At 41.2% G+C, this 19514-nt stretch overlaps 2 protein-coding genes across 2 annotated transcripts in view; one reads left to right on the top strand and one right to left on the bottom strand.

Annotated features, from left to right (window-relative positions):
- The window catches only part of LOC141656940 (uncharacterized), a 362888-nt gene that overhangs the window by 306911 nt on the left and 36463 nt on the right, over positions 1 to 19514 (bottom strand). The gene's annotated exons all lie outside the window — the stretch shown is intronic.
- On the top strand, positions 1540 to 5534 carry LOC141656947 (uncharacterized). Its single transcript, XM_074464041.1, has 6 exons — positions 1540 to 1809; positions 3465 to 3606; positions 3698 to 3753; positions 4187 to 4315; positions 4922 to 5035; positions 5121 to 5534. The coding sequence occupies exons 1-6, from the start codon at positions 1702 to 1704 to the stop codon at positions 5199 to 5201; spliced, it is 630 nt and encodes a 209-aa protein (XP_074320142.1). The 5' UTR covers positions 1540 to 1701; the 3' UTR covers positions 5202 to 5534.

Genomic DNA, 19514 nt, shown 5'->3' with positions numbered 1-19514 from the left:
CTGTATGTCGATTGACATTCTGCGGTTGCATGCTTGACACGTGGCCTGGTGTTGATTGGTGGACGCTTCATGGGCTTTGCTCTGATTGGTCCACTGAATGGGCTTTGCTCTATAAATATAGCAGTATGCCCCTCATTTTGCTGTGCAAATTTCATTTTCTCAAAAATTTTTCTCTTTCTAGTTTTTGAAGAGTTTTCTCCCTCTATTTTTCGAAGCGTTACTCGGCGTAACACTTTCTTTCAAGGTAAACACAAATTCTTCCCCAACTTTTATTTGTTAAGTATTCGTTGCCACCATGTCTGCTGCTGATGCTACAGCCTAGTACCTCAACCCCGGGGGACGAACCGTCGCGTTTCGCTGAACAGGAGCCACTGGTTGTCACCCCGGTAGGGTTCGGGGGTCGCACGTCGTCTTCTCCTGAAATCGACGAGAAATATCTCAAGGATTTTGATGATGATGAGGAGGAAAAGACCCAATCTGATTTAGAGAGGCCGCATTACTTGTGGCACGGCGAAGCCTGCTCGATAAAACCTGACCTCGTTTGGACGAACAAGTTCGCTCGTGCCGCCGGGCCTGAACTTTTCGAAGACCACTACAACTTCGGCAGGGGGTATAGAATTATTGTCCCTGTGGGTGATCAGGCAGTCTGTTGCCCTCCCGAAGGTTGTGTAGGCGTGTATATTAGACGACGCCAATTGTTCCGGGTGTAATTCCGGAGCAGGATTGTGACCACTTGAGCTTGTAGAATGATGTCGTTGCTCGTCTCTTCCTTTCACTCTTTTCTGTAAAGATGAACAAACTGAGGGCTCGGCTTGGGGCCGAGCGTACTCACTCCAACGCTCAAGTCAGTAAACTTAGAGAGATAAGTTGTATGTTTAACTTGGCAAAGTATATTGTAGAGAGATAAGAGAGTTTTATACCAGATTCTTCAGTTTCTTTCTCAATGAGAGATGTAGAGTATTTATAGACTTTCACCTTTTGTCACGTAGTGGCCAAGTGGCGTAGCAGGTGGAAAGACTGTCTTACCCTCGGCCGAGGGACCTATGACAGGCCGGCAGGCCTGGTTGACTCCATGCCGAGGAGACTGGATGTGAGTATACGGATATGACTCTCGGCTGGCTAGTTGCCGAGCCGAGACCCAAGTGACAGGCCGACAAGCTTTGTCGGTTAGGCCGTTTTTCTTTTGACTTGTTGTCTTTTAGCTTTGACCTTGGTCAATATGTTGACTTGGTCAGCGAGTGCAGAATATGCCCATCAAGATCATTTTCAAAAAATGGGAGGGAGTAATGCATAGTTTATAATAAAAGGTTATGTATTTAAACAATTAAAAGAGGAAATAAATAATTAATATATGCATTAATTGTATTGATTTATTTATAATTTACTCTCTAATTTTTAAATTAATACGGAGTACTAAATATAAAAGAGTATTAAATAATTAAATATAACCTAGTGAATTATATTTATCATTTTTCTATAATAAATTACAGTCAAAATACCGTCTTGAACACCGTAAAAAATAAATGAAAGAACAATGTGGAAGGTAGGTAATGCCTATTTCCAAGGGTAAAAACCCTAGTTTAAATTGTACATATCCTTACTATAAATTAACATAGGAACAGCCGCATATTTACCAACATTTCTCCAAAAAAGTGAGCTGAAGAGTTGCATGCAAACAAGGTCCCTGTTGTAGGAAACCCCATGGATGACATTATCAGGAAGCTCGTTCATGACGCCATGGTTCTGTCTTTTTATCGAAGCTTGATCGCTCTCCCTTCGGTTCGGGGCAAGACTTTAGCTTGGGTTCAGGTTTAATCTATCACTTTTTTAATTTTTTTTAAGCATGGATTTACTTATTTTCTACTTCTGTTCCGACTATTTGTTTACTTTTGATTTAAAAAAAAAATGTAAACAAATGATTGAAACACAGGAAATAGTAAAAAGTTTGCGACTTTCCCAAAGTAGAAAGTATTAGGATTGGATATGGCGGGTTTCGTAATTTATTTTTGGAAAGTTGTGATCTTTTATTATGGAGCACATGTCTTAAATGATTTTTTTTTTTTTTTTTTGTGGTTCAAATGGACTTCTGTCATGGTGAGAATCGAACCCCCAACCTTACGACTAGGGATTTCTGTCATGGGGAAAGTTATGTACAACGACCTTGTAATACCTCCGATTTAATCGAATCAAATCGAATTCCGGATGAATTTTTGAACATGGACTTTGACGCTTTGTGACTTGGCAAAAGCATGTGGTTCATGAAAGGAATGTGATTTTTTAAACATTTTATGATTGAGAATGTTGATTTTGAACGAATTCCTATAAAAGATTGATTCTTTATTAATAATCAGGGGTTAAAATAGGCGTTTTGCATGTTGGTTATTATTAAAACATTGATTTCTGATTATTGAGATTGTAGATCTGGATTTTGAAAGGTGAATTTTAGTAAAAAGAGGGGTTTTGTCAAAGATTCAATCTTTGAAAAACGTATCACAGTTGTCAAGAATGCCTTAAATGTGGTTTGAAGAACCCTAGATTCCTAAAAGAGGGCTGAACATTTCACATCATGGTTTTGTTACAAGTTATGAGATTTGCATGTTTGAATTTGTGGTGTAGTTCTGTTTTGCACAAATTCTTGTATGAGTCGGTTTTTCATGGTTATGATACATATGTTTTGTAATTTGTTGTGTTTTCAACATGCTTGTGCTAAAAAGGTTATTCTTTTCGAGAAATATGGGGTATTTGTGTTTTTCTAATGGTGAATAGGGTTTAAATTTTGGGGATTTTGTTATTTTGCCACTGAGTCTGTTTATAAACCCGAGTTTAAAAGCAGTTTCCGGAAAGAGGTAGTGTCTTTATTTTAATCATGGGTTAATAATTTTATACAATCATGTTGAATTTGGAAACAGGAGTTCTGAAATAGTAGTTCTGATTTTTGCAATGTCGATTTTGCAATCCGACCCTTTCCCCCTTACCCGCAAATTTGCGGGAGCCATTGAGGCACCAAGGTAGTGTTGTTAGTTTGTTGTTTGTAATGATATGCTATTCATTTGATGAAACTCTTTCCCCATAGGCGATCCCGTAATACGTGCATGATTTTGTTAATTCCCCAAAATCTCTGGAACTCTAATAGAAATCCTTAGAAAGTTGCTCTATGTCTGTTTATGCGGTTGTGCAGAGTATAACTTGATGAAAATCATTTTTACAAGAACTAAATAACCTGAGTTTGTTAGTTTTTGCAAGTCCCAGTATTTAGGAGGGAAAAGCGGACAATAACCGAGTATCGATCTTGTAAGGCACTTGGCAGTTGAATTTTTCCCGTAACTTTATCTCTATGAATTTTAATCAATTGTAACAAACGGGTGAGAGGGACGGAATATTTGCATATACAGATTCTTAGCAGTCTTTCAAGCAGAAAAATAAATTACTGCAATATATTGACCTGCATTTTGTGCAATTGATAGCTCCTACTGGTTGATGAACAACAGACGGCGCAACTGAAGCTGCATGCGCTTGGTCCGAAAGTGGCTAATCCTGATGATGACTCAGATGTTGTTACTGATGATGACTCAAATGTTGTTGAACGCTCAAGGAAGCTGTTCAAAGGTTCACAGTGCACTTTACTTTCTCTGTTTCCGTTGTTGGTAATTAATTGACCATGTGGTTTCAGTAACATTAACGAATCTGTTGATTGCAGCTGCTGCTCCATTCTTCATGAATGACTTTGGTCTCTGGATCTTCTCTCGCTCAATGGTTAGTCTTTTTTTATGTATGCAATGCTAGCACTTACGGAGTATATTTCTACGTTTCTAGTTCACTTTTGCTGTTTGATTATTCTCTAGCGTAATAACTCGTGGTCATGTAGATTAGCCTAAAATAAAAAACATCTAATAGTACAAAGAATTTTAGTTATCTTATTGGACGCGTGTTCAAAAAAGGCGAAAGTTATACGAGGTCATGTTTGTTATGAGTGCCATTTTTAAAGTTCTGTTATCTGGTATATTTTATTCTTTTAATTGTATTAGTGTTATTACTGAACTGATTCGATCCTTATCTATTGGCTGAGTGAAGGTGATTTGCAAAATAAATGTACGGAGTATAATTTCTTTATTCTCCATGACCGTTGGTTTCATAGCGAATGGATTGATCATCTGTAACACGACAACTTGTTTTTCTTTTTTGAAAGGTGCGCAAGGAGAATGATGGCTCGATTGATGCTGCTGCTCAACCTGCTCGTGAATTTTCACAATATGATCCTTTGGAAAGCCTTTCACAAGTCCCCATTAACCCGTCATCTGGAATTCGCTGTGCTGAGGTACTCTTCAACTTTCTTGCTGCTTCTTTTTTCTACTGTGTTTACCAGCCTCGAGGCCGGGTGACTTTGGGTGGACATTAAATCATTTGCTGAGATATAATGTGTTGACTGCAACGTCTTTACGCTTACATTTATTCTGTTTTTGCTGATTAATCAACGCGTTTGAAAATTGATAATAGTACAATGGTAAAGATGGCCTGAAGATAATCGACACCCTATGATATAGTTAGAATCGACAATCTTTTATTCATTCCATCAAACATTTTTTTGGTTCGTCAATATTTTATGTTCCCGAGTTTAAAGTTTCTACCCAAATTACGAGTATCTCTACTCTACCAGCTTTTAGCTGACTGACAGCTACACCTAAGCAGCAACATGTTGTATCCGAAACAAATTACACAATTTTTTAGGTTCCTGAGTTTTGAAGCTTGAACCCAATTTATGAGTATCTCTAATCTACCGGCTTATGATATCCGAAAGTAGCAACATGTTGTATCCGAAACAATTACACGTATTTTATCGGAATAAAAAAATTCCTTTGGTAATTAATACTCCATTTAGCTATGCTTGGCTAATCTTCCTTATTTGAAACCTGTCTATGTACAGATTTTCTTGTTCTTTGCTATTGATGGCAATTTCCCAGGAGACCTGTGCAACCGTGACGCGCTCTTGGACTTTCTTAATAGTCTCAACTCTGGGGATGGCATTCGCAAGTTACATGTATTCCTCATTTCTTTCTTGTACATAGTTTAATTATCTCTACCAAATTTCAGTCAATTATAACCGTGATGTTCTTTTATTGCAGGCATTTACTGTGGTTGCTGGATGTGTGGAAGCGACTAGGAAGAAGCTGCGGGAACTCAAGGGGAGCCATCTAACTGCATGAAACTAGGCTTGTGAAAGATGTGTCTTAAAACTTCTGAAAAAAACTTGTTTGATGGAATCTGTATGTAAATAAGTGGTGAATGAATTCCTGTTATCATCGTATCGTATCGTAAGGTTTAGAATTGGGTTCTGTAGCTTTTGTCGTCGTGTGACTGGTGATTGCCGATTGGTATGTCGCTCTATCTTGGTTGCAATTACCGCAGTGTGCATGTTTGTGTGCGTCTGCCTCGATGTTAGGTGTGACTAATTTGTGTAAGATTTTACGGTTTTTTCTCTACCGTGTTATGTAGGGACGTTTACTTCTTTCTCGGAATTGAAGGGAGTAATATTTTCGTTTAAATTCAGAAATTTGACCCTCAACAATCAGCAAAGAACTAAATAAATCTCCGAAACACAAATATTATTCCTAGTTAAAATATGCATCGGAAAAAAGAATTACTGAACAATAGTAACAATTATTTCTAGCTAATACTATTTGCAAACCAAATAAAACCAATGCAAATTCCTAAAATTCATCAATAGTTAATCTTTCGGAATCGAAAAATTCACATCATCATAATTCTAATACTAACATTTCTTGGAGCTGTATTTGCAAGGGAATGGACCGTCCTTGGTTGATCCATTCCATGTGTTATTAGTTAACGAAAACGTAACAGCAACGCCTTTACAAACCATCTTCATGTCGCAGGTGTAGCCCGTACCCCAACGAGGCGCTACCTTCCAATTGTTACCGCTAACAATAACCGTGAAATCCAAGGCACCTTCACTAGCCAATTTCGTACTAATAGAGTCAATGACATTGTCTGGGAGTCGTGTATCGACCGTACCCATTAATACGGGTATTGTTTTTTCGGATAAGGCATCTTGGTGGAAAGGCGGAATTGTTGTCGGGTTAGAGACTAACTGATCATCATATTCGACCGTGACTTGAAGCGTTCTAAAGAATCTGGCTTCTTTGGTGTTGACGGTAAGGTTTAACTTGAATTGTGCGTCGTCGGGTTGATTGCTTGTGATATTGTTAACCTCAAGAAAATCGACATCGATTGTGAAGGGAATATAATTACGAGGAACGTTGTCGTATACGCTCCCGTATTCAACAGCGCGGTAATTCATAGCGAAAAAAAAACTTAAACATAATAGAAGTGTGTGTTGGAACTAATTACTAAACTCCGAATAGTAATTAATTAAGACGGAAAAACAGTAGCAAAAACGAAGATCAGAATTAGAAATACCGACAGAGGAATTGGTAGTGACGCGGTGCGGAACCGCTGCCTTAAAAACTATTTCTCCGGTGCGACCGTGGTGGCGATCAGCAACGACCGGTAGTCCCCAAGGATTACACTACTGCTGCCTGACAAACTCGCCCACTCGAGTTTGTAAGACCTGGAACGATTTTACTTCACCCAGAAATTTATAGAGAAAGCAGAGAAGAGGTGGAGAAGAGAGTTTATGTTTTTGTGTGTTTTGATAGAGAAGTCGGGCTCTTATTTATAGCCAAACAAAAGCAACAGAAGCAGCAAAACCGACTCCTAAGATGTTGCAGTCAAGGGCTACAAACGAGGAGCATAACCCTCATGTTGACAGTCAGTTGGACTGACTGATTCAACTCAACACAGCCCAAACCAAAACTCAGATGCGGCCCAAAAAGATAGGCACAGCCCGCCGCAGGCGATTGCCAAATCCCAAATCCCGAATCACGAATCCGGGCCGGGCCGGGCTCGGGCACGTGTGCGAGCTGAATTAAGCACCTCGCAAAGTCTCTACAAAAGACTCCCCATGACCACTAGTGATAAGGTAAGGGAAGGGTTGTTATATAAACCCATAAAACACCCACTTCCTCACCAATGTGGGACAAATGGAAACTAAGAGAAAGGCTCTCAAAGCCTCTATTTCCAACAATCCCCCACTAGAGGCGCCAGAGCCAGAGAAAGAAGAATTCCTGGGTAAAGGAAGGGTGGATACTTAGGTATCAATATCTTTCGATTTGAATTGACACTTTAGTGAAATGAGGAAACAACTTACTTACAACTAGAGAATATCTTGCGATTTGAATTCCTAGCTGAACTTCGGTCGATACCCCCCACTACACATATCATACCTTCAAATTAAGATCGTCCCGCGATTTCAGAGTGCAACGCGCTCTTTTAGAGTTTATGCGTTACCTTGGTACTGATAGGTGTGACCACAAGACTTCTCATAGTCTTAGGATCATTACACCTACGTAAGTGGCTCAAGTGCTTCTCAATAGCACTTCTCACATGAGCCATTAAGGACCTAAGTCCAACCTAGTGTATAATTCATCAAGTGCGTCTCAAAAGCACCACCATAAAGGCTATGAATCATACTACGCCATAGGAATGAAAACTTTGGACCCAGTCAATCTCAACCTTGACTCAAGGACCTAAGCCCCATTCCCCTCGACGTATTAACGACTAATCTATTAGTCAACCCCTTAGTGAAGGGATCAGCAAGATTACTTTCGGACTTCACATAGTCCACAGTAATCACTCCATTCTCAAGGAGTTGTTTAACTGCAGCGTGCCTTATTCGCATGTGTCTCTTTTTCGAATTGTAGACACTATTCTTTGCAACGCCAATAGCAGCTTTTCGAGTCACACAAAGATGGAGACCGGTGTCGGTCCGTCCTCCCCATACCGGTACATCACCAATAGGTTTTTCACCAATCGCTTCTTGTCTCCGCCAACTCAAGAGCTATGAACTCCGACTCCATGGTAGAGCGTGCAATACAAGTCTGTTTAGAAGACTTCCACGATATCACACCTCCACCCATGGTGAAGACATAACCACTAGTAGAACAAATCTCATCGTTACCGCAACCCAATTTGCATCACAATATCCTTCTAACACAAAGAGAAATTTACCATAATGCAAACACAGATCAACTGTTCCTCTTAGGTATTTTAGCAAACGACGAAGAGCATTCCAATGTTCATTACCAGGGTTATGTGTATAACGACTCGATCTACTAACCGCATATGCAATATCTGGTCGAGTACGATTCATAAGAAACATCACACTCCCTATGATTTTAGCATACTCTTCCCGGGAAACACTCATACCCAAGTTTTTACTCAAATGTACACTAGAATCATAGGGTGTTCTAGCAGGCACAACATCAAAGCGATTAAACTTTTTCAACACCTTTTCAACATAATGAGATTGACTCAAAGAAATTCCGTTGGAGTTTCGGATAACCTTAACCCCTAGGATAACATCAGCTTCTCCTAAGTCCTTCATCTCAAAGTGTGATGACAAAAATTCTTTGGTTTTAATTATCACATCTAAATTATTACCAAAAATAAGCATGTCATCCACATATAGGCATATAATAACACAATCAGATTCTATCACTTTGGAATAAACACATGAATCAGAATTGTTAATCATAAAGCCATTACTCATCAAAGTAGTGTTGAATTTCTCATACCACTGTTTAGGTGCTTGTTTCAGACCATAAAGTGACTTGTTCAGTTTACACACTTTATTATCTTGACCCTTAATCACAAACCCTTCAGGTTGCGACATATAGATCTCTTCCTTTAGCTCACCATTCAAGAAAGCAGTTTTAACATCCATCTGATGTATAATAAGGTTATGAATAGCAGCTAAAGCGACAAGAGTTCTTATAGTCGAAATTTTGGTCACAGGAGAATAGGTATCAAAGTAATCAACGCCCTTCTTTTGTGTAAAGCCTCTAACTACAAGTCTAGCTTTGAACCTTTCTATTGTACCGTCAGGTCTCATTTTCTTTTTAAAGATCCATTTACTCGTAATGGGTTTACTACCTTTAGGTAAATCAGTCAACTCCCAAGTCTGATTAGAAACAATAGAATCAAGTTCACTTTTAATAGCATCTTTCCAAAAATTAGCATCAATGGATTTCATTGCCTCACTATAGGTTTTTGGGTCATCCTGTAGACACCTCGTTTCTGCACCTCCCGCAAACCACCCGGTGATGATTGGGCCGCATGTTTGGTACGCGGAACGATTTGTGACAGTTCGTAAGATTATCGTCAAGTGATTGCTCAAATATTAATGTCGACCTCTTAGTTGTCATCTACGTCCCGATACGGTCGTTTTGGCGAAGAATAGAGTACATTCGGAGTCCGGGTCAAAAACCGTCTCCATTTTCTGATAACTGTTAAATCCCGAGTCGGAATGTTCTGGAATGTTCCGGATATTTCTATTCCATATTTTACAAATTTTATCTTTTGGCAAATAATATCCCGTGATATTCATATTAAATATTAAGGAATATCGAACTATTTCCGTCCTACCATAACTCAAACGCGGAAATCTTTCTTCAGCAGGAGGAAACCTCCTGGGAATAGACGCAGCAGGTGCTGCGCCTCTTTCAAGAGACGCAGTGGCTGCTGCGCCTCTTCCCAGGCCCTTCTCTGCATGTTCCACGTATCTTTTTCATATCTTTCCGAGATTCACTTCCAAAGAGTCTCCGAAACCCTAATTCCGTCGTGTGATTAGTATAAATAGGAGCCTTCGCTCCTCATATTTCTCACGCGAGTGTCCGCCCTTCTCTTCTCCCTTTACATTCTAGACTTTGTTCTTACTAATTGGCGCCTACGTGCTTGAACATTCGACCACGTAAGCTCGGATCCTTCCGAGTACCAGCCTCTCCGTTTGCATGACCGACCAATTTGACCAACTACACAATAATCAATCTAATTAATCAATTAATCAATTGTTTTCCTCTTACGAGGGCACTTTCTTTACATTCGCGTCGAGCATCACTAATCGATATCTTAGTCCTTCTCGTTTCGTCAACATGTAAGTCTGAGGGTGTATAATCCTTATTTATTTATTGTATTTATTTATTGTATCATAATTGTAAGATTTATGTCGAAAACATCTATTAAAACCGATTTCTAAAACCGTCTTCAAAACCTCTTTTTACGGATTTTCGAAGACTCGACAATGAGAAAAGACGCAAAGAATCGCTGCGCCTCTTGAAGGAGCGCATTCTGCTGCGCCTCTTCGTGAGGCCGCCAGCTTCTCGCTTTTTTCTTCTTCTTCGTCCTCTCAGTAATTTTCGTCTTGCTTTTATTTATTTTGTTTGTTTGATTAATTCTTCGTTCACATGATAGTTTAATAATCACATGTATATTGTTCATCATTCATTCACATGTTTAAGTTATCATAAATCCGTCTTAAATCCCTTATAATCCATATTTGCGGGTTTTCGCCATAAATTCAATTCCGGGTTGTAGAGATTCAATTTGTTCATATTGGGTTTCTGGAATTCGTCCTTGATATATTTTCATCTGTATATTTTCATATTCATCGCATGTTCATCATATGTTCGTCATTAATCCACCGTATTTAGTTTAATTTGTTTAGTTTGTAAATACTAATCAATCATTCATCCATGTAATTAATTCGTTTGCATCCGTCTCATTCATATTTTACTGTTTTCATGACCCATTCATATGCTAAATAACCTGTTAATCACTTTCATCCGAGTAAATAATTTAATTAATCATTAAATTCACCAAATTGTATTAACGGCTTGCAAATACGGCTTCACAGACAGAACTGAGCCAAGAACAGACGCAGCGTCTGCTGCGCCTATTCCCAAGGGACGCACTCTGCTCGCTGCTTTGTTTCGGCCGAGTTCTCGTCCCGAACTCCGTTTCTGCTTTGACTTAATCATTTAGTCTACGTATCAATTAACTATTATCCGTATTATCGCCTTCTGTTTTATTTATTCTTTTAATTCTTTCTTTCTTTTCTCAAATCATCCGTTTTAAAGGTATTTTCGACATAAATCGCCTTTCCCATTGTAATTATTGTAATTTATAATTATTGTATTTCTTTTATTGCTTGCCTTCACATGTAATGAGCATTAAATCCAACTTCGACCAAATTGTATGCTAATTACTTGTTCACCGATTTAGCTTAATCTTCACATGTTAGGATTAAAACTTGGATGTTGCATTGCATGCATATAACCGACGATATATCAAGTACGAATAACTTCCCTAATCATTAGTAGAGGCCGCTATCGAGGCGGGCGGGATTAGGTGTTCGATCAAAAGAGCTTCCTAATACGTACCCTCACCCCTTACTCCAGATCTCCGTGAGCACCCGTGTTCATTGGCATCCACGAGAGTCATTCTAGACATAGAATGCTAAGGGTAACGATTGCTTAGTGTTCATGTCACTACTTTGTGTCTTGACATGACACGAGGTATTCGAACGGTTCCAATTTCCCATAAAAATTGGTGGCGACTCCATACAAAATGCAAACGCTTGTTTTCGCTTCTCACCAAGCGCCCCGTGGCGGCCCGTCATCCACGCTTTAGCGACTCATTGGGAATACACTTACGTGTAGCTAGGGTGAAACTCGAACAAGGTTAGGGAATAGTTTGTACAAGACAATTGTCGGTTTTCATAACTCGGTATTCCTAGACCGTTTAATTCGGCCTTCCTAGGCCCAACCCAACCCATTCGACCAATCGTCCCGTCTAAACGGTCCTAATTCTTATTTGGGCCTAAGGATGCATAGCGATTGACGTCATCCATACCATGATGCTTACTCTTGTTTGTATCAAGGGCTTTCACTACTTGAGGAAATGGACTAGGAATCGGCCTTACTCTTGTTTGGCACGAGCCTCTCCACAGACTTCGGGTTTGATGGTTCGGTATGGCAACCCACCCTTTAAACCAAAACCCTTTTAAATGCACTCAGCATCCCGTTATAATGCTTGTATAAATGTGTAAACCATACGTGATCACCACTTCTAAACAAAACCATGACGAATTTTCAAAAAATCAAAATCCTTTCTCAAACAAGAATTTCGAAATAGGGCCTTCAATTAGCGCAAAATCCGGTCAAAACTCTGTCCGTTTGTCGTGTCAAAATTCGGGCCGCAAGCCCATTTCAAAACCTCACTTCGAGTCCACTCATACAACTACACTACAGTTGACTAGGACACACATTTTCAAAGACCTTGTCTTTCTTCAAAACTCACTCAACACAAGTGGCACACACCCACTTCACGAGTCAAAACTTTTTCCTCTTTTAGCAAGTGTGATAGAATGGTCGATCGTGTTTTGATTCGTCGCCGATCTCTTATCCAGTTTCCAAGATGCCCGGATCAAGTGATGAAACAAATCTCCGCCAAATTCAAGATGGTAATGATCGAATCCTAGCCGCGCTAGCCCAAATCCAAGTCGCCCAAGACCAAACATACGATCGCCTTGAAACTATCGAAGGACGAATCTATTCCTTAGAAGGGAGACTTCCCCCTCATGAAGAGGAAGTACTAGGCAATTCCGATGACGAATCTAGAGACGGAAATCCTCTCATGGGGATGACTGTAGCCGAGAAAAGACTCCAACATCTGGAGGAGCAATTGATGTACGTTAAGGGGAATGACATTTACATGGAGAACAATCGCAAGTATGAGGCCGTCGATGCCAAATTACCAACTAACTTCAATATGACGGATATCCCTAAATTCAAGGGGCACGAGAACCCTTTGAACCACATCCGTGCTTTCAAAGATTACATGTCTATCAAAGGAATTAAACCCGGGATGTTCTTAAGGATCTTTCCTTCATCTCTTGACACTATCCCGAAACAATGGTTCTACTCTTTGGATCATAAGAAGGTCGCTACTTGGGAAGACGCCGCCATCGAGTTCTCTAAACAATATGCAGATAATGCCGAGATCCAAGTCAACATGCGTACTCTAGAGGTTCTTACCCAAAATGACAAAGAAGGATTCACCGACTTCCTAAGTAGGTGGAGGAATACTAGTACTCAACTAGTTGAACGCCCGGATGAGGCTACTCTTGTGGAAAAGTTTGTGGATAATCTCAAGCCCATATATGCCAATCATTTGAGATACCAAAACATCAAAAGCTTCAAGGACTTAACCGTACTAGGGACACGAATTGAAGATGACATCCGTAAAGGACTCTTGTCCAAAACAGTAGGTCGAGGATATCAAGGGTCCACGAGTCGTTCATACGGCTCTACTAGCAAGACCGATGAGGTTAACCTTCTCGAGCCATCCAAGAAAACTAGCCCACCAAGGAAGTTCACAAACCTTGGGGATACTTACTCCAACGCTCTAAAAAGGCTAATGAAGCAAGGAAAACTCCAACCCATCGGACCTACCCCCGAACCCGAAAAGAAGTCCAAGTTCTGGAACGAAAATTCCTACTGTGAATACCATAGGGGCAAAGGGCACGACACAGAAGAATGCTACAAGTTGAAACACGTGCTTCAAGATATGATCGAAGATGGTCGACTCCCAATACCACCAGGAGGTAAACCCAACAACACTCAGAATCCTCTTGGAGTTCTAGTGATTACAAGTGATGAATCTACCTTAGATTGCTCACACCTCATTTCTCCCACCGAAAATGAAATTCATGCGATCGAGAAAGAGGGGTTCTACTCGACCATCTCCCCTACCATTTCCGACTTTATCACATGGGCAAGGAGTGTAGATAGACAAGTTTGGGAATTAGAGAGCATGGTAACAACCTTACGCAATCCCAACGCGATACCCGAAGAACATGCGCCACTAACCTTCTCTCAAAATGCCACTATGCAAGAAGTAGTCACCGTGGTTGATAATCTAGTCGATCAAATCATACGACTAGAAAGTAATATCATGAGAATGAGGGAACTAGCTGCAATCAATGGGGTTTGGGCCGATAATGATGAGGACGAGTATCTCATTGAAAACTCCGTAGTCAAAGAAATAGTCCAAAATGGTGAAGACCAAGATGTGGATCACCTAACTCGTTCGGGTCGCCCATATCAAAACGCTACTCAAAACGGTCCAACCAACGTCATCACACCAAATGACAACGAAGATGACCCCACTGATCAGTTGCTCAAGCAATTACAGAAAACCAAGGCTGATCTTTCAGTCTGGCAATTAATAGCAAGCTTATTCCCACATCGCCAAGCTTTACTGCAAGCTTTGGCCAAGCTAAGTGTAGCACATAACTCCACTCCTGAAGATGTAGTCAACTTGGTCTTCCAAGAATCACCAAAGCTAAGTAATCCTATTACTTTCTCAGACGAGGACTTGCCACCTTTTGGCGCTAGTCACAACCTCGCTCTATACATCACTGTCATTTGTCTAAAGAAGAATGTACCAATGACCTTGGTAGATGATGGCTCCGCGGTCAACGTCATACCCCTCAAAACGGCATACAAGCTAGGCATGAAAGAGTCGGATTGGACTCCCACCAATCAAGGTGTACATGCATATGACGGTACACGACGAAAAGTGGTTGGGCTTGCTAGCCTAACCATAGCCACGGGACCAATCGAACGAAAGGTTAACTTCCAAATAGTGGACATCGAAGCTTCATTCAATATACTTCTGGGAAGGCCTTGGATTCACGCTTCCAAAGCGGTGACATCCACCCTTCATCAAAAGATCAAGATCCCACTAAATGGCAAAGTAGTGACAATCACTTCGTCACCCATCAAGGCAATAATCGAGAAACAATCAAACAATCAAGTCCTTGCGGATCCCGTATACGAACTTGGGGGCTTTTAAAGTGTAAATGTCATAGAAAGTGAGTTGACACCCTTATACTATAATCCCTACACCAACTTAGTGGTCAACCACATACTCAAGTCCCAGGGATACTTCCATGGAATACCTTTGAACCCAATTCGGAAGAATATCTTCGCACCACACAAGAAAGGCAACTCAACAAGGATACCACTTGGACTAGGGTACAAACCTACAAAAGAGGAAGTCCTCGAAATGCTGGCCCAAGTCCAAAACCGCAAGCACGTGGGAGTCCAAATGAGGCCCTATCTCCCTACCCTAAATGGATACTTTGTTCAAGAAGGAAGTTCGGAACTCTTTCATGGATTTCCCGAACCTTGGCATTATCTTGAGAGGAAGTTAGCCGGAATCGAGATCTTTCACGATTGCTACTTCATTCCTCCAGAAACGGTTCCTACCGTCAAAACCCGTCAAGCACCTTGCTTAGACGAACAAGCTGTTAGCCTATTGTTTGGAGAAGACCGATTCATTAGGGCCGCGCAGGATGAGATCATTACCATGATACTTCAGGACAATCGCTTCAACCCTACCGCGTTGATCACAGAAACCAACACAAAGCAGCAGAAAGGATGGAGAAAATCAATCAAATGGACCAACAACCAAGGAAGACTCTTCAAGCTCACCACTGGAGAAGGAGAGATGTTCAAAGGAGAACCAGAAGACGATGAGTTCGAGTCGGAGTCGGAGTCAGAGTCGGAGTCTAGAGAAGTCATTAGAGAGTCTACTCCTGTTGTCGTCCCCACTCCTTTCGTTTCTCCTAGCTTAGCTTCGAGTAGTCACAGTAGTTTGGGGAAATGCCCCAACCACTGTCCCTTTGCCGCCACTGACCATGGATCAGTTGGCTTCTTTGTTTCAACTTTACTCAAATCTTAATATGAATAAATCAGGTTCTGCTTACTCTCTGTGTTCTTTCGAGTGCAATTCTGTTTATGATGATACTGAGGATGACCAAGACCCAGACTTGACCGAAATACCTCCCTACGTAGCCAAAGAAATACTGCAGGAAGGGGAAGGGGGACCAGTAATAGAGGACACCGAACCCATCAACGTAGGAACCGAACTAGAACCCCAAGAACTTAGGATAGGGACCACCTTGAGCTCTACCGAAAGGGCCGATTTCATAGACCTCCTAAATGAATTCAAAGACGTTTTCGCTTGGTCCTACAAAGACATGCCAGGGATCGACAGGGATATTGCCGAACATAGGATCCCGATTAAGCCAGTTTCAAACCCGTGAAATGAAGCTTCGACGAATGAGAACAGAATGGGCTCTAAAGATTAAGGAAGAAGTTGACAAGCAATTCAAAGCCGGGTTCATCAAAGTTTCCGAGTATTCTGACTGGGTAGCTAACATAGTACCCGTACCCAAAAAGGATGGGAGAATCCGTGTTTGTGTTGACTTTAGGGATTTGAATAAAGCGAGTCCAAAAGATGACTTTCCTCTACCTCACATCGACATATTAGTGGACAATCTGCGCACCACCACGCATTACTATCCTTCATGGATGGATATGCGGGTTATAACCAAATCAAGATGGCCATGGAAGATATACATAAGACCGCATTTGTCACCCAATGGGGAACCTACTGCTATACAGTAATGCCGTTTGGATTGATCAACGCCGGAGCTACATACCAACGCACCGCAACTACGCTCTTACATGACATGATGCACAAAGAAGTTGAGGTATACGTAGATGACATGATCGTCAAATCCAAAGAAAGAGAGGGACATATTGCGAACCTTCGCAAGTTCTTCGCAAGGCTACGAAAGTACAACATGAGACTCAATCCTCAGAAATGCACATTTGGGGTGACATCTGGCAAACTCCTGGGATACGTGGTTAGTCAAAGAGGAATAGAAATAGATCCTTCTAAAATCAAAGCTCTGATCGAAATGACACAACCCCAAACAGAAAAAGAAGTCAGAGGGTTCCTGGGAAAAGTACAATACATAAGTCGATTCATATCGAAACTTACGATGATTTGCGAGCCTATCTTCAAGAAACTCAAGAAAACAGACCACACCATGTGGGATGATGATTGTCAAAAGGCGTTTGATCGAATCAAGGAGATATTGGCTAAACCACCAGTGCTCATGCCGCCACAACGAGATCAACCTCTTGGTTTATATCTCACAAGAATCGAAATGACCATGGGTGCTATCTTTGGCTCAAACTGTAGGAAGTGAAGAAAGAGCTATTTACTATCTAAGTAAGAAGTTCTTGGAATATGAGTGCAAATACTCACAGCTTGAAAAGACATGCCTCGCTCTTGTGTGGGCAACGAAGAAGCTACGTCATTACATGCTTAGCTACTCCGTCAAGATATACTCCAAAATGGATCCAGTCAAATACCTCTTCGAGAAACCCGTCCTCAACGGACGTCTGGCAAGGTGGACTCTAATGCTCTCAGAATTCGACCTTAAATACGTGCCTCTGAAAGTCATAAAAGGTCGCGCCGTCGCCGAATTCTTCGCAGAAAATCCTATCAACGACGCACAAACCATAGATACTTGGTCATTTCCCGACGAGGATATACTTCAAACAGATGTAGACTCCTGGGATCTATACTTTGATGGAGCATCAAACTTAAGAGGATTCGGAATAGGAGTGTTGCTCATTTCTCCTGAAGGTGAGCATACACCGATTGCTGTCAAACTCGATTTCGAGGTGACAAACAACGCCGCAGAGTATGAAGCTTGTCTCATCGGACTACAAGCGGCAGTAAGCTTAGGAATCAAAAACCTCCGAGTACATGGGGATTCATCACTGATCATCAACCAAGTCACAGGATCTTGGAAAATCCGAAGTGAAAGCCTCGCACCCTATCAGGCTAGGATAGATCAAGTGGCTCAATTCTTTGACCACGTAACATACCTACACCTACCTCGGGAGGAAAATCAATTTGCAGACGCTCTTGCGAAACTGGCATCTTTGATAAATATGCCAGATCACATGGTGGAAATGCCTTTGTGCATTGAACGACGGTCAGAACCGGCTTATGTCCACCAAATCACCGATGAAGAGGAAATCGCGCAGGAACCATGGTTCCAAGCGATCTTGAATTTTAAGCTTAATGGTACCTATCCGCCAGATATGGACAAGAGGGGACAACGTGCTATACGCCTATTAGCTTCCCAATACATTCTGATGCAAGGAGATTTATACAAAAGAACACCTCTTGGTATAGTCCTACGCTGCCTTGATCATTCACAGGCACGAAAGGTGATGGAAGAAGTCCACGATGGAGAATGCGGTCCTCACATGAGTGGGCCTATGATGGCAAAGAAAATCACACGTTTGGGATATTATTGGACTACAATGGAATCCGATTGTATCAAATACGTAAGACATTGCCATAATTGCCAAATCTTCGGGAATGTACAACATGTCCCTCCTTCATTACTCTATACGATGACATCTCCTTGGCCTTTTTATGCATGGGGAATTGACATAATCGGAAAGATAACCCCAGCCGGAACAGGAGGTCACTGTTTCATCCTAGTAGCAATTGACTATTTCACCAAATGGGTAGAAGCGGCTTCCTACACTAGTCTTACGGCTAAGAATGTGGCAAAATTCATACAAAACAACATTATCTGTCGATATGGTTGCCCACATGAGATCATTAGCGATAATGGGTCACACTTCCAAGCTGAAACCGAGCAATTGCTAGCCAAGTATAAGATTAAGCATCACCACTCTTCGCCCTATAGACCACAGACTAACGGTGCGGTAGAGGCGGCGAACAAGAATGTTGTCACAATTCTCAAGAAAATGACCGACAACTACAGAGATTGGCCAAGCAAAATACCCTTTGCCTTATGGGGGTATCGTACATCTGTCAGGACGCCCACTGGGGCTACTCCTTTCTATTTGACCTACGGCATGGAAGCCGTACAACCAGTCGAGCTAGAAATACCATCCTTGCGTATTCTACTAGAAAGTCAAATCCCGGAAGCCGAATGGAAGAAGGATAGATATGAAGAACTCATCCTCTTGGATGAACGTAGGCTGCGCGCCTTGCATAATGTCCAAACATATCAAGCACGTATCAAACGAGCTTTCAACAAAAGGGTTAGGCCAAGAAACATCAAAGAAGGAGACTTAGTACTCAAGTCGGTTAGGGCTCTTTTACCTGTCGACCCAAGAGGAAAATTCAAACCTAATTGGGCCGGGCCATTTCTAGTCAAATCCATACTCCCAGGGGGTGCGGTTAGGATCACAGACCTAGATGGGAATGAGTTTTCCAACCCCACAAACCTTGACCAATTGAAGCGATACTATGCCTAGAATAGGACCGAACACGCGCCTCGCGTAAACCCATGTGTCGCTCTTGTGGCACTAAATAAACGGACCCTGGCCAAGCTGAAATAAGATGAGTGTCACTGTGCTCTTGCATTTTGACAAATTCGTCATCCTCATATCATCAAATAAACTAAATTCGCACCTTGAGAACAAGCAAAAGCTCATGCTTATTTTCTATGTTCATTAAAATCTCTTGCTTCGAACAATTATTCTTTTACATTTACTCGAACTACGCGTAAGGGTTTGATTTCGCTTTTTTAAGTGAATACGTAGGCAATCCTTCACAGGATTCAACCCATTATATCTAAAATGTAAATAGAAGGACATTTGCATTGCATTTGAAATTCGACAAGAATAATAAAAGAAAATCACAACGGTTTCATAACCATTTAACTTTTTTTATTCCATTTGCTTTCT

Source organism: Silene latifolia, chromosome 5 (assembly GCF_048544455.1).
Source record: "Silene latifolia isolate original U9 population chromosome 5, ASM4854445v1, whole genome shotgun sequence".
Classification (NCBI taxonomy): Eukaryota; Viridiplantae; Streptophyta; class Magnoliopsida; order Caryophyllales; family Caryophyllaceae; genus Silene; species Silene latifolia.
The sequence above is the reverse complement of the archived record's forward strand: the minus strand, read 5'-3'. Positions and strand labels throughout refer to the sequence as shown.

What these genes read in the sequence shown, in the direction of transcription:
- LOC141656947 (XM_074464041.1), top strand. Translation starts at nt 1,702, where the DNA reads ATGGATGACATTATCAGGAAGCTCGTTCATGACGCCATGGTTCTGTCT. An exon ending in AGACTTTAGCTTGGGTTCAG is followed by an intron (nt 1,810 to 3,464) that starts GTTTAATCTATC and finishes TGCAATTGATAG; the next exon opens with CTCCTACTGGTTGATGAACA. An exon ending in GGATCTTCTCTCGCTCAATG is followed by an intron (nt 3,754 to 4,186) that starts GTTAGTCTTTTT and finishes CTTTTTTGAAAG; the next exon opens with GTGCGCAAGGAGAATGATGG.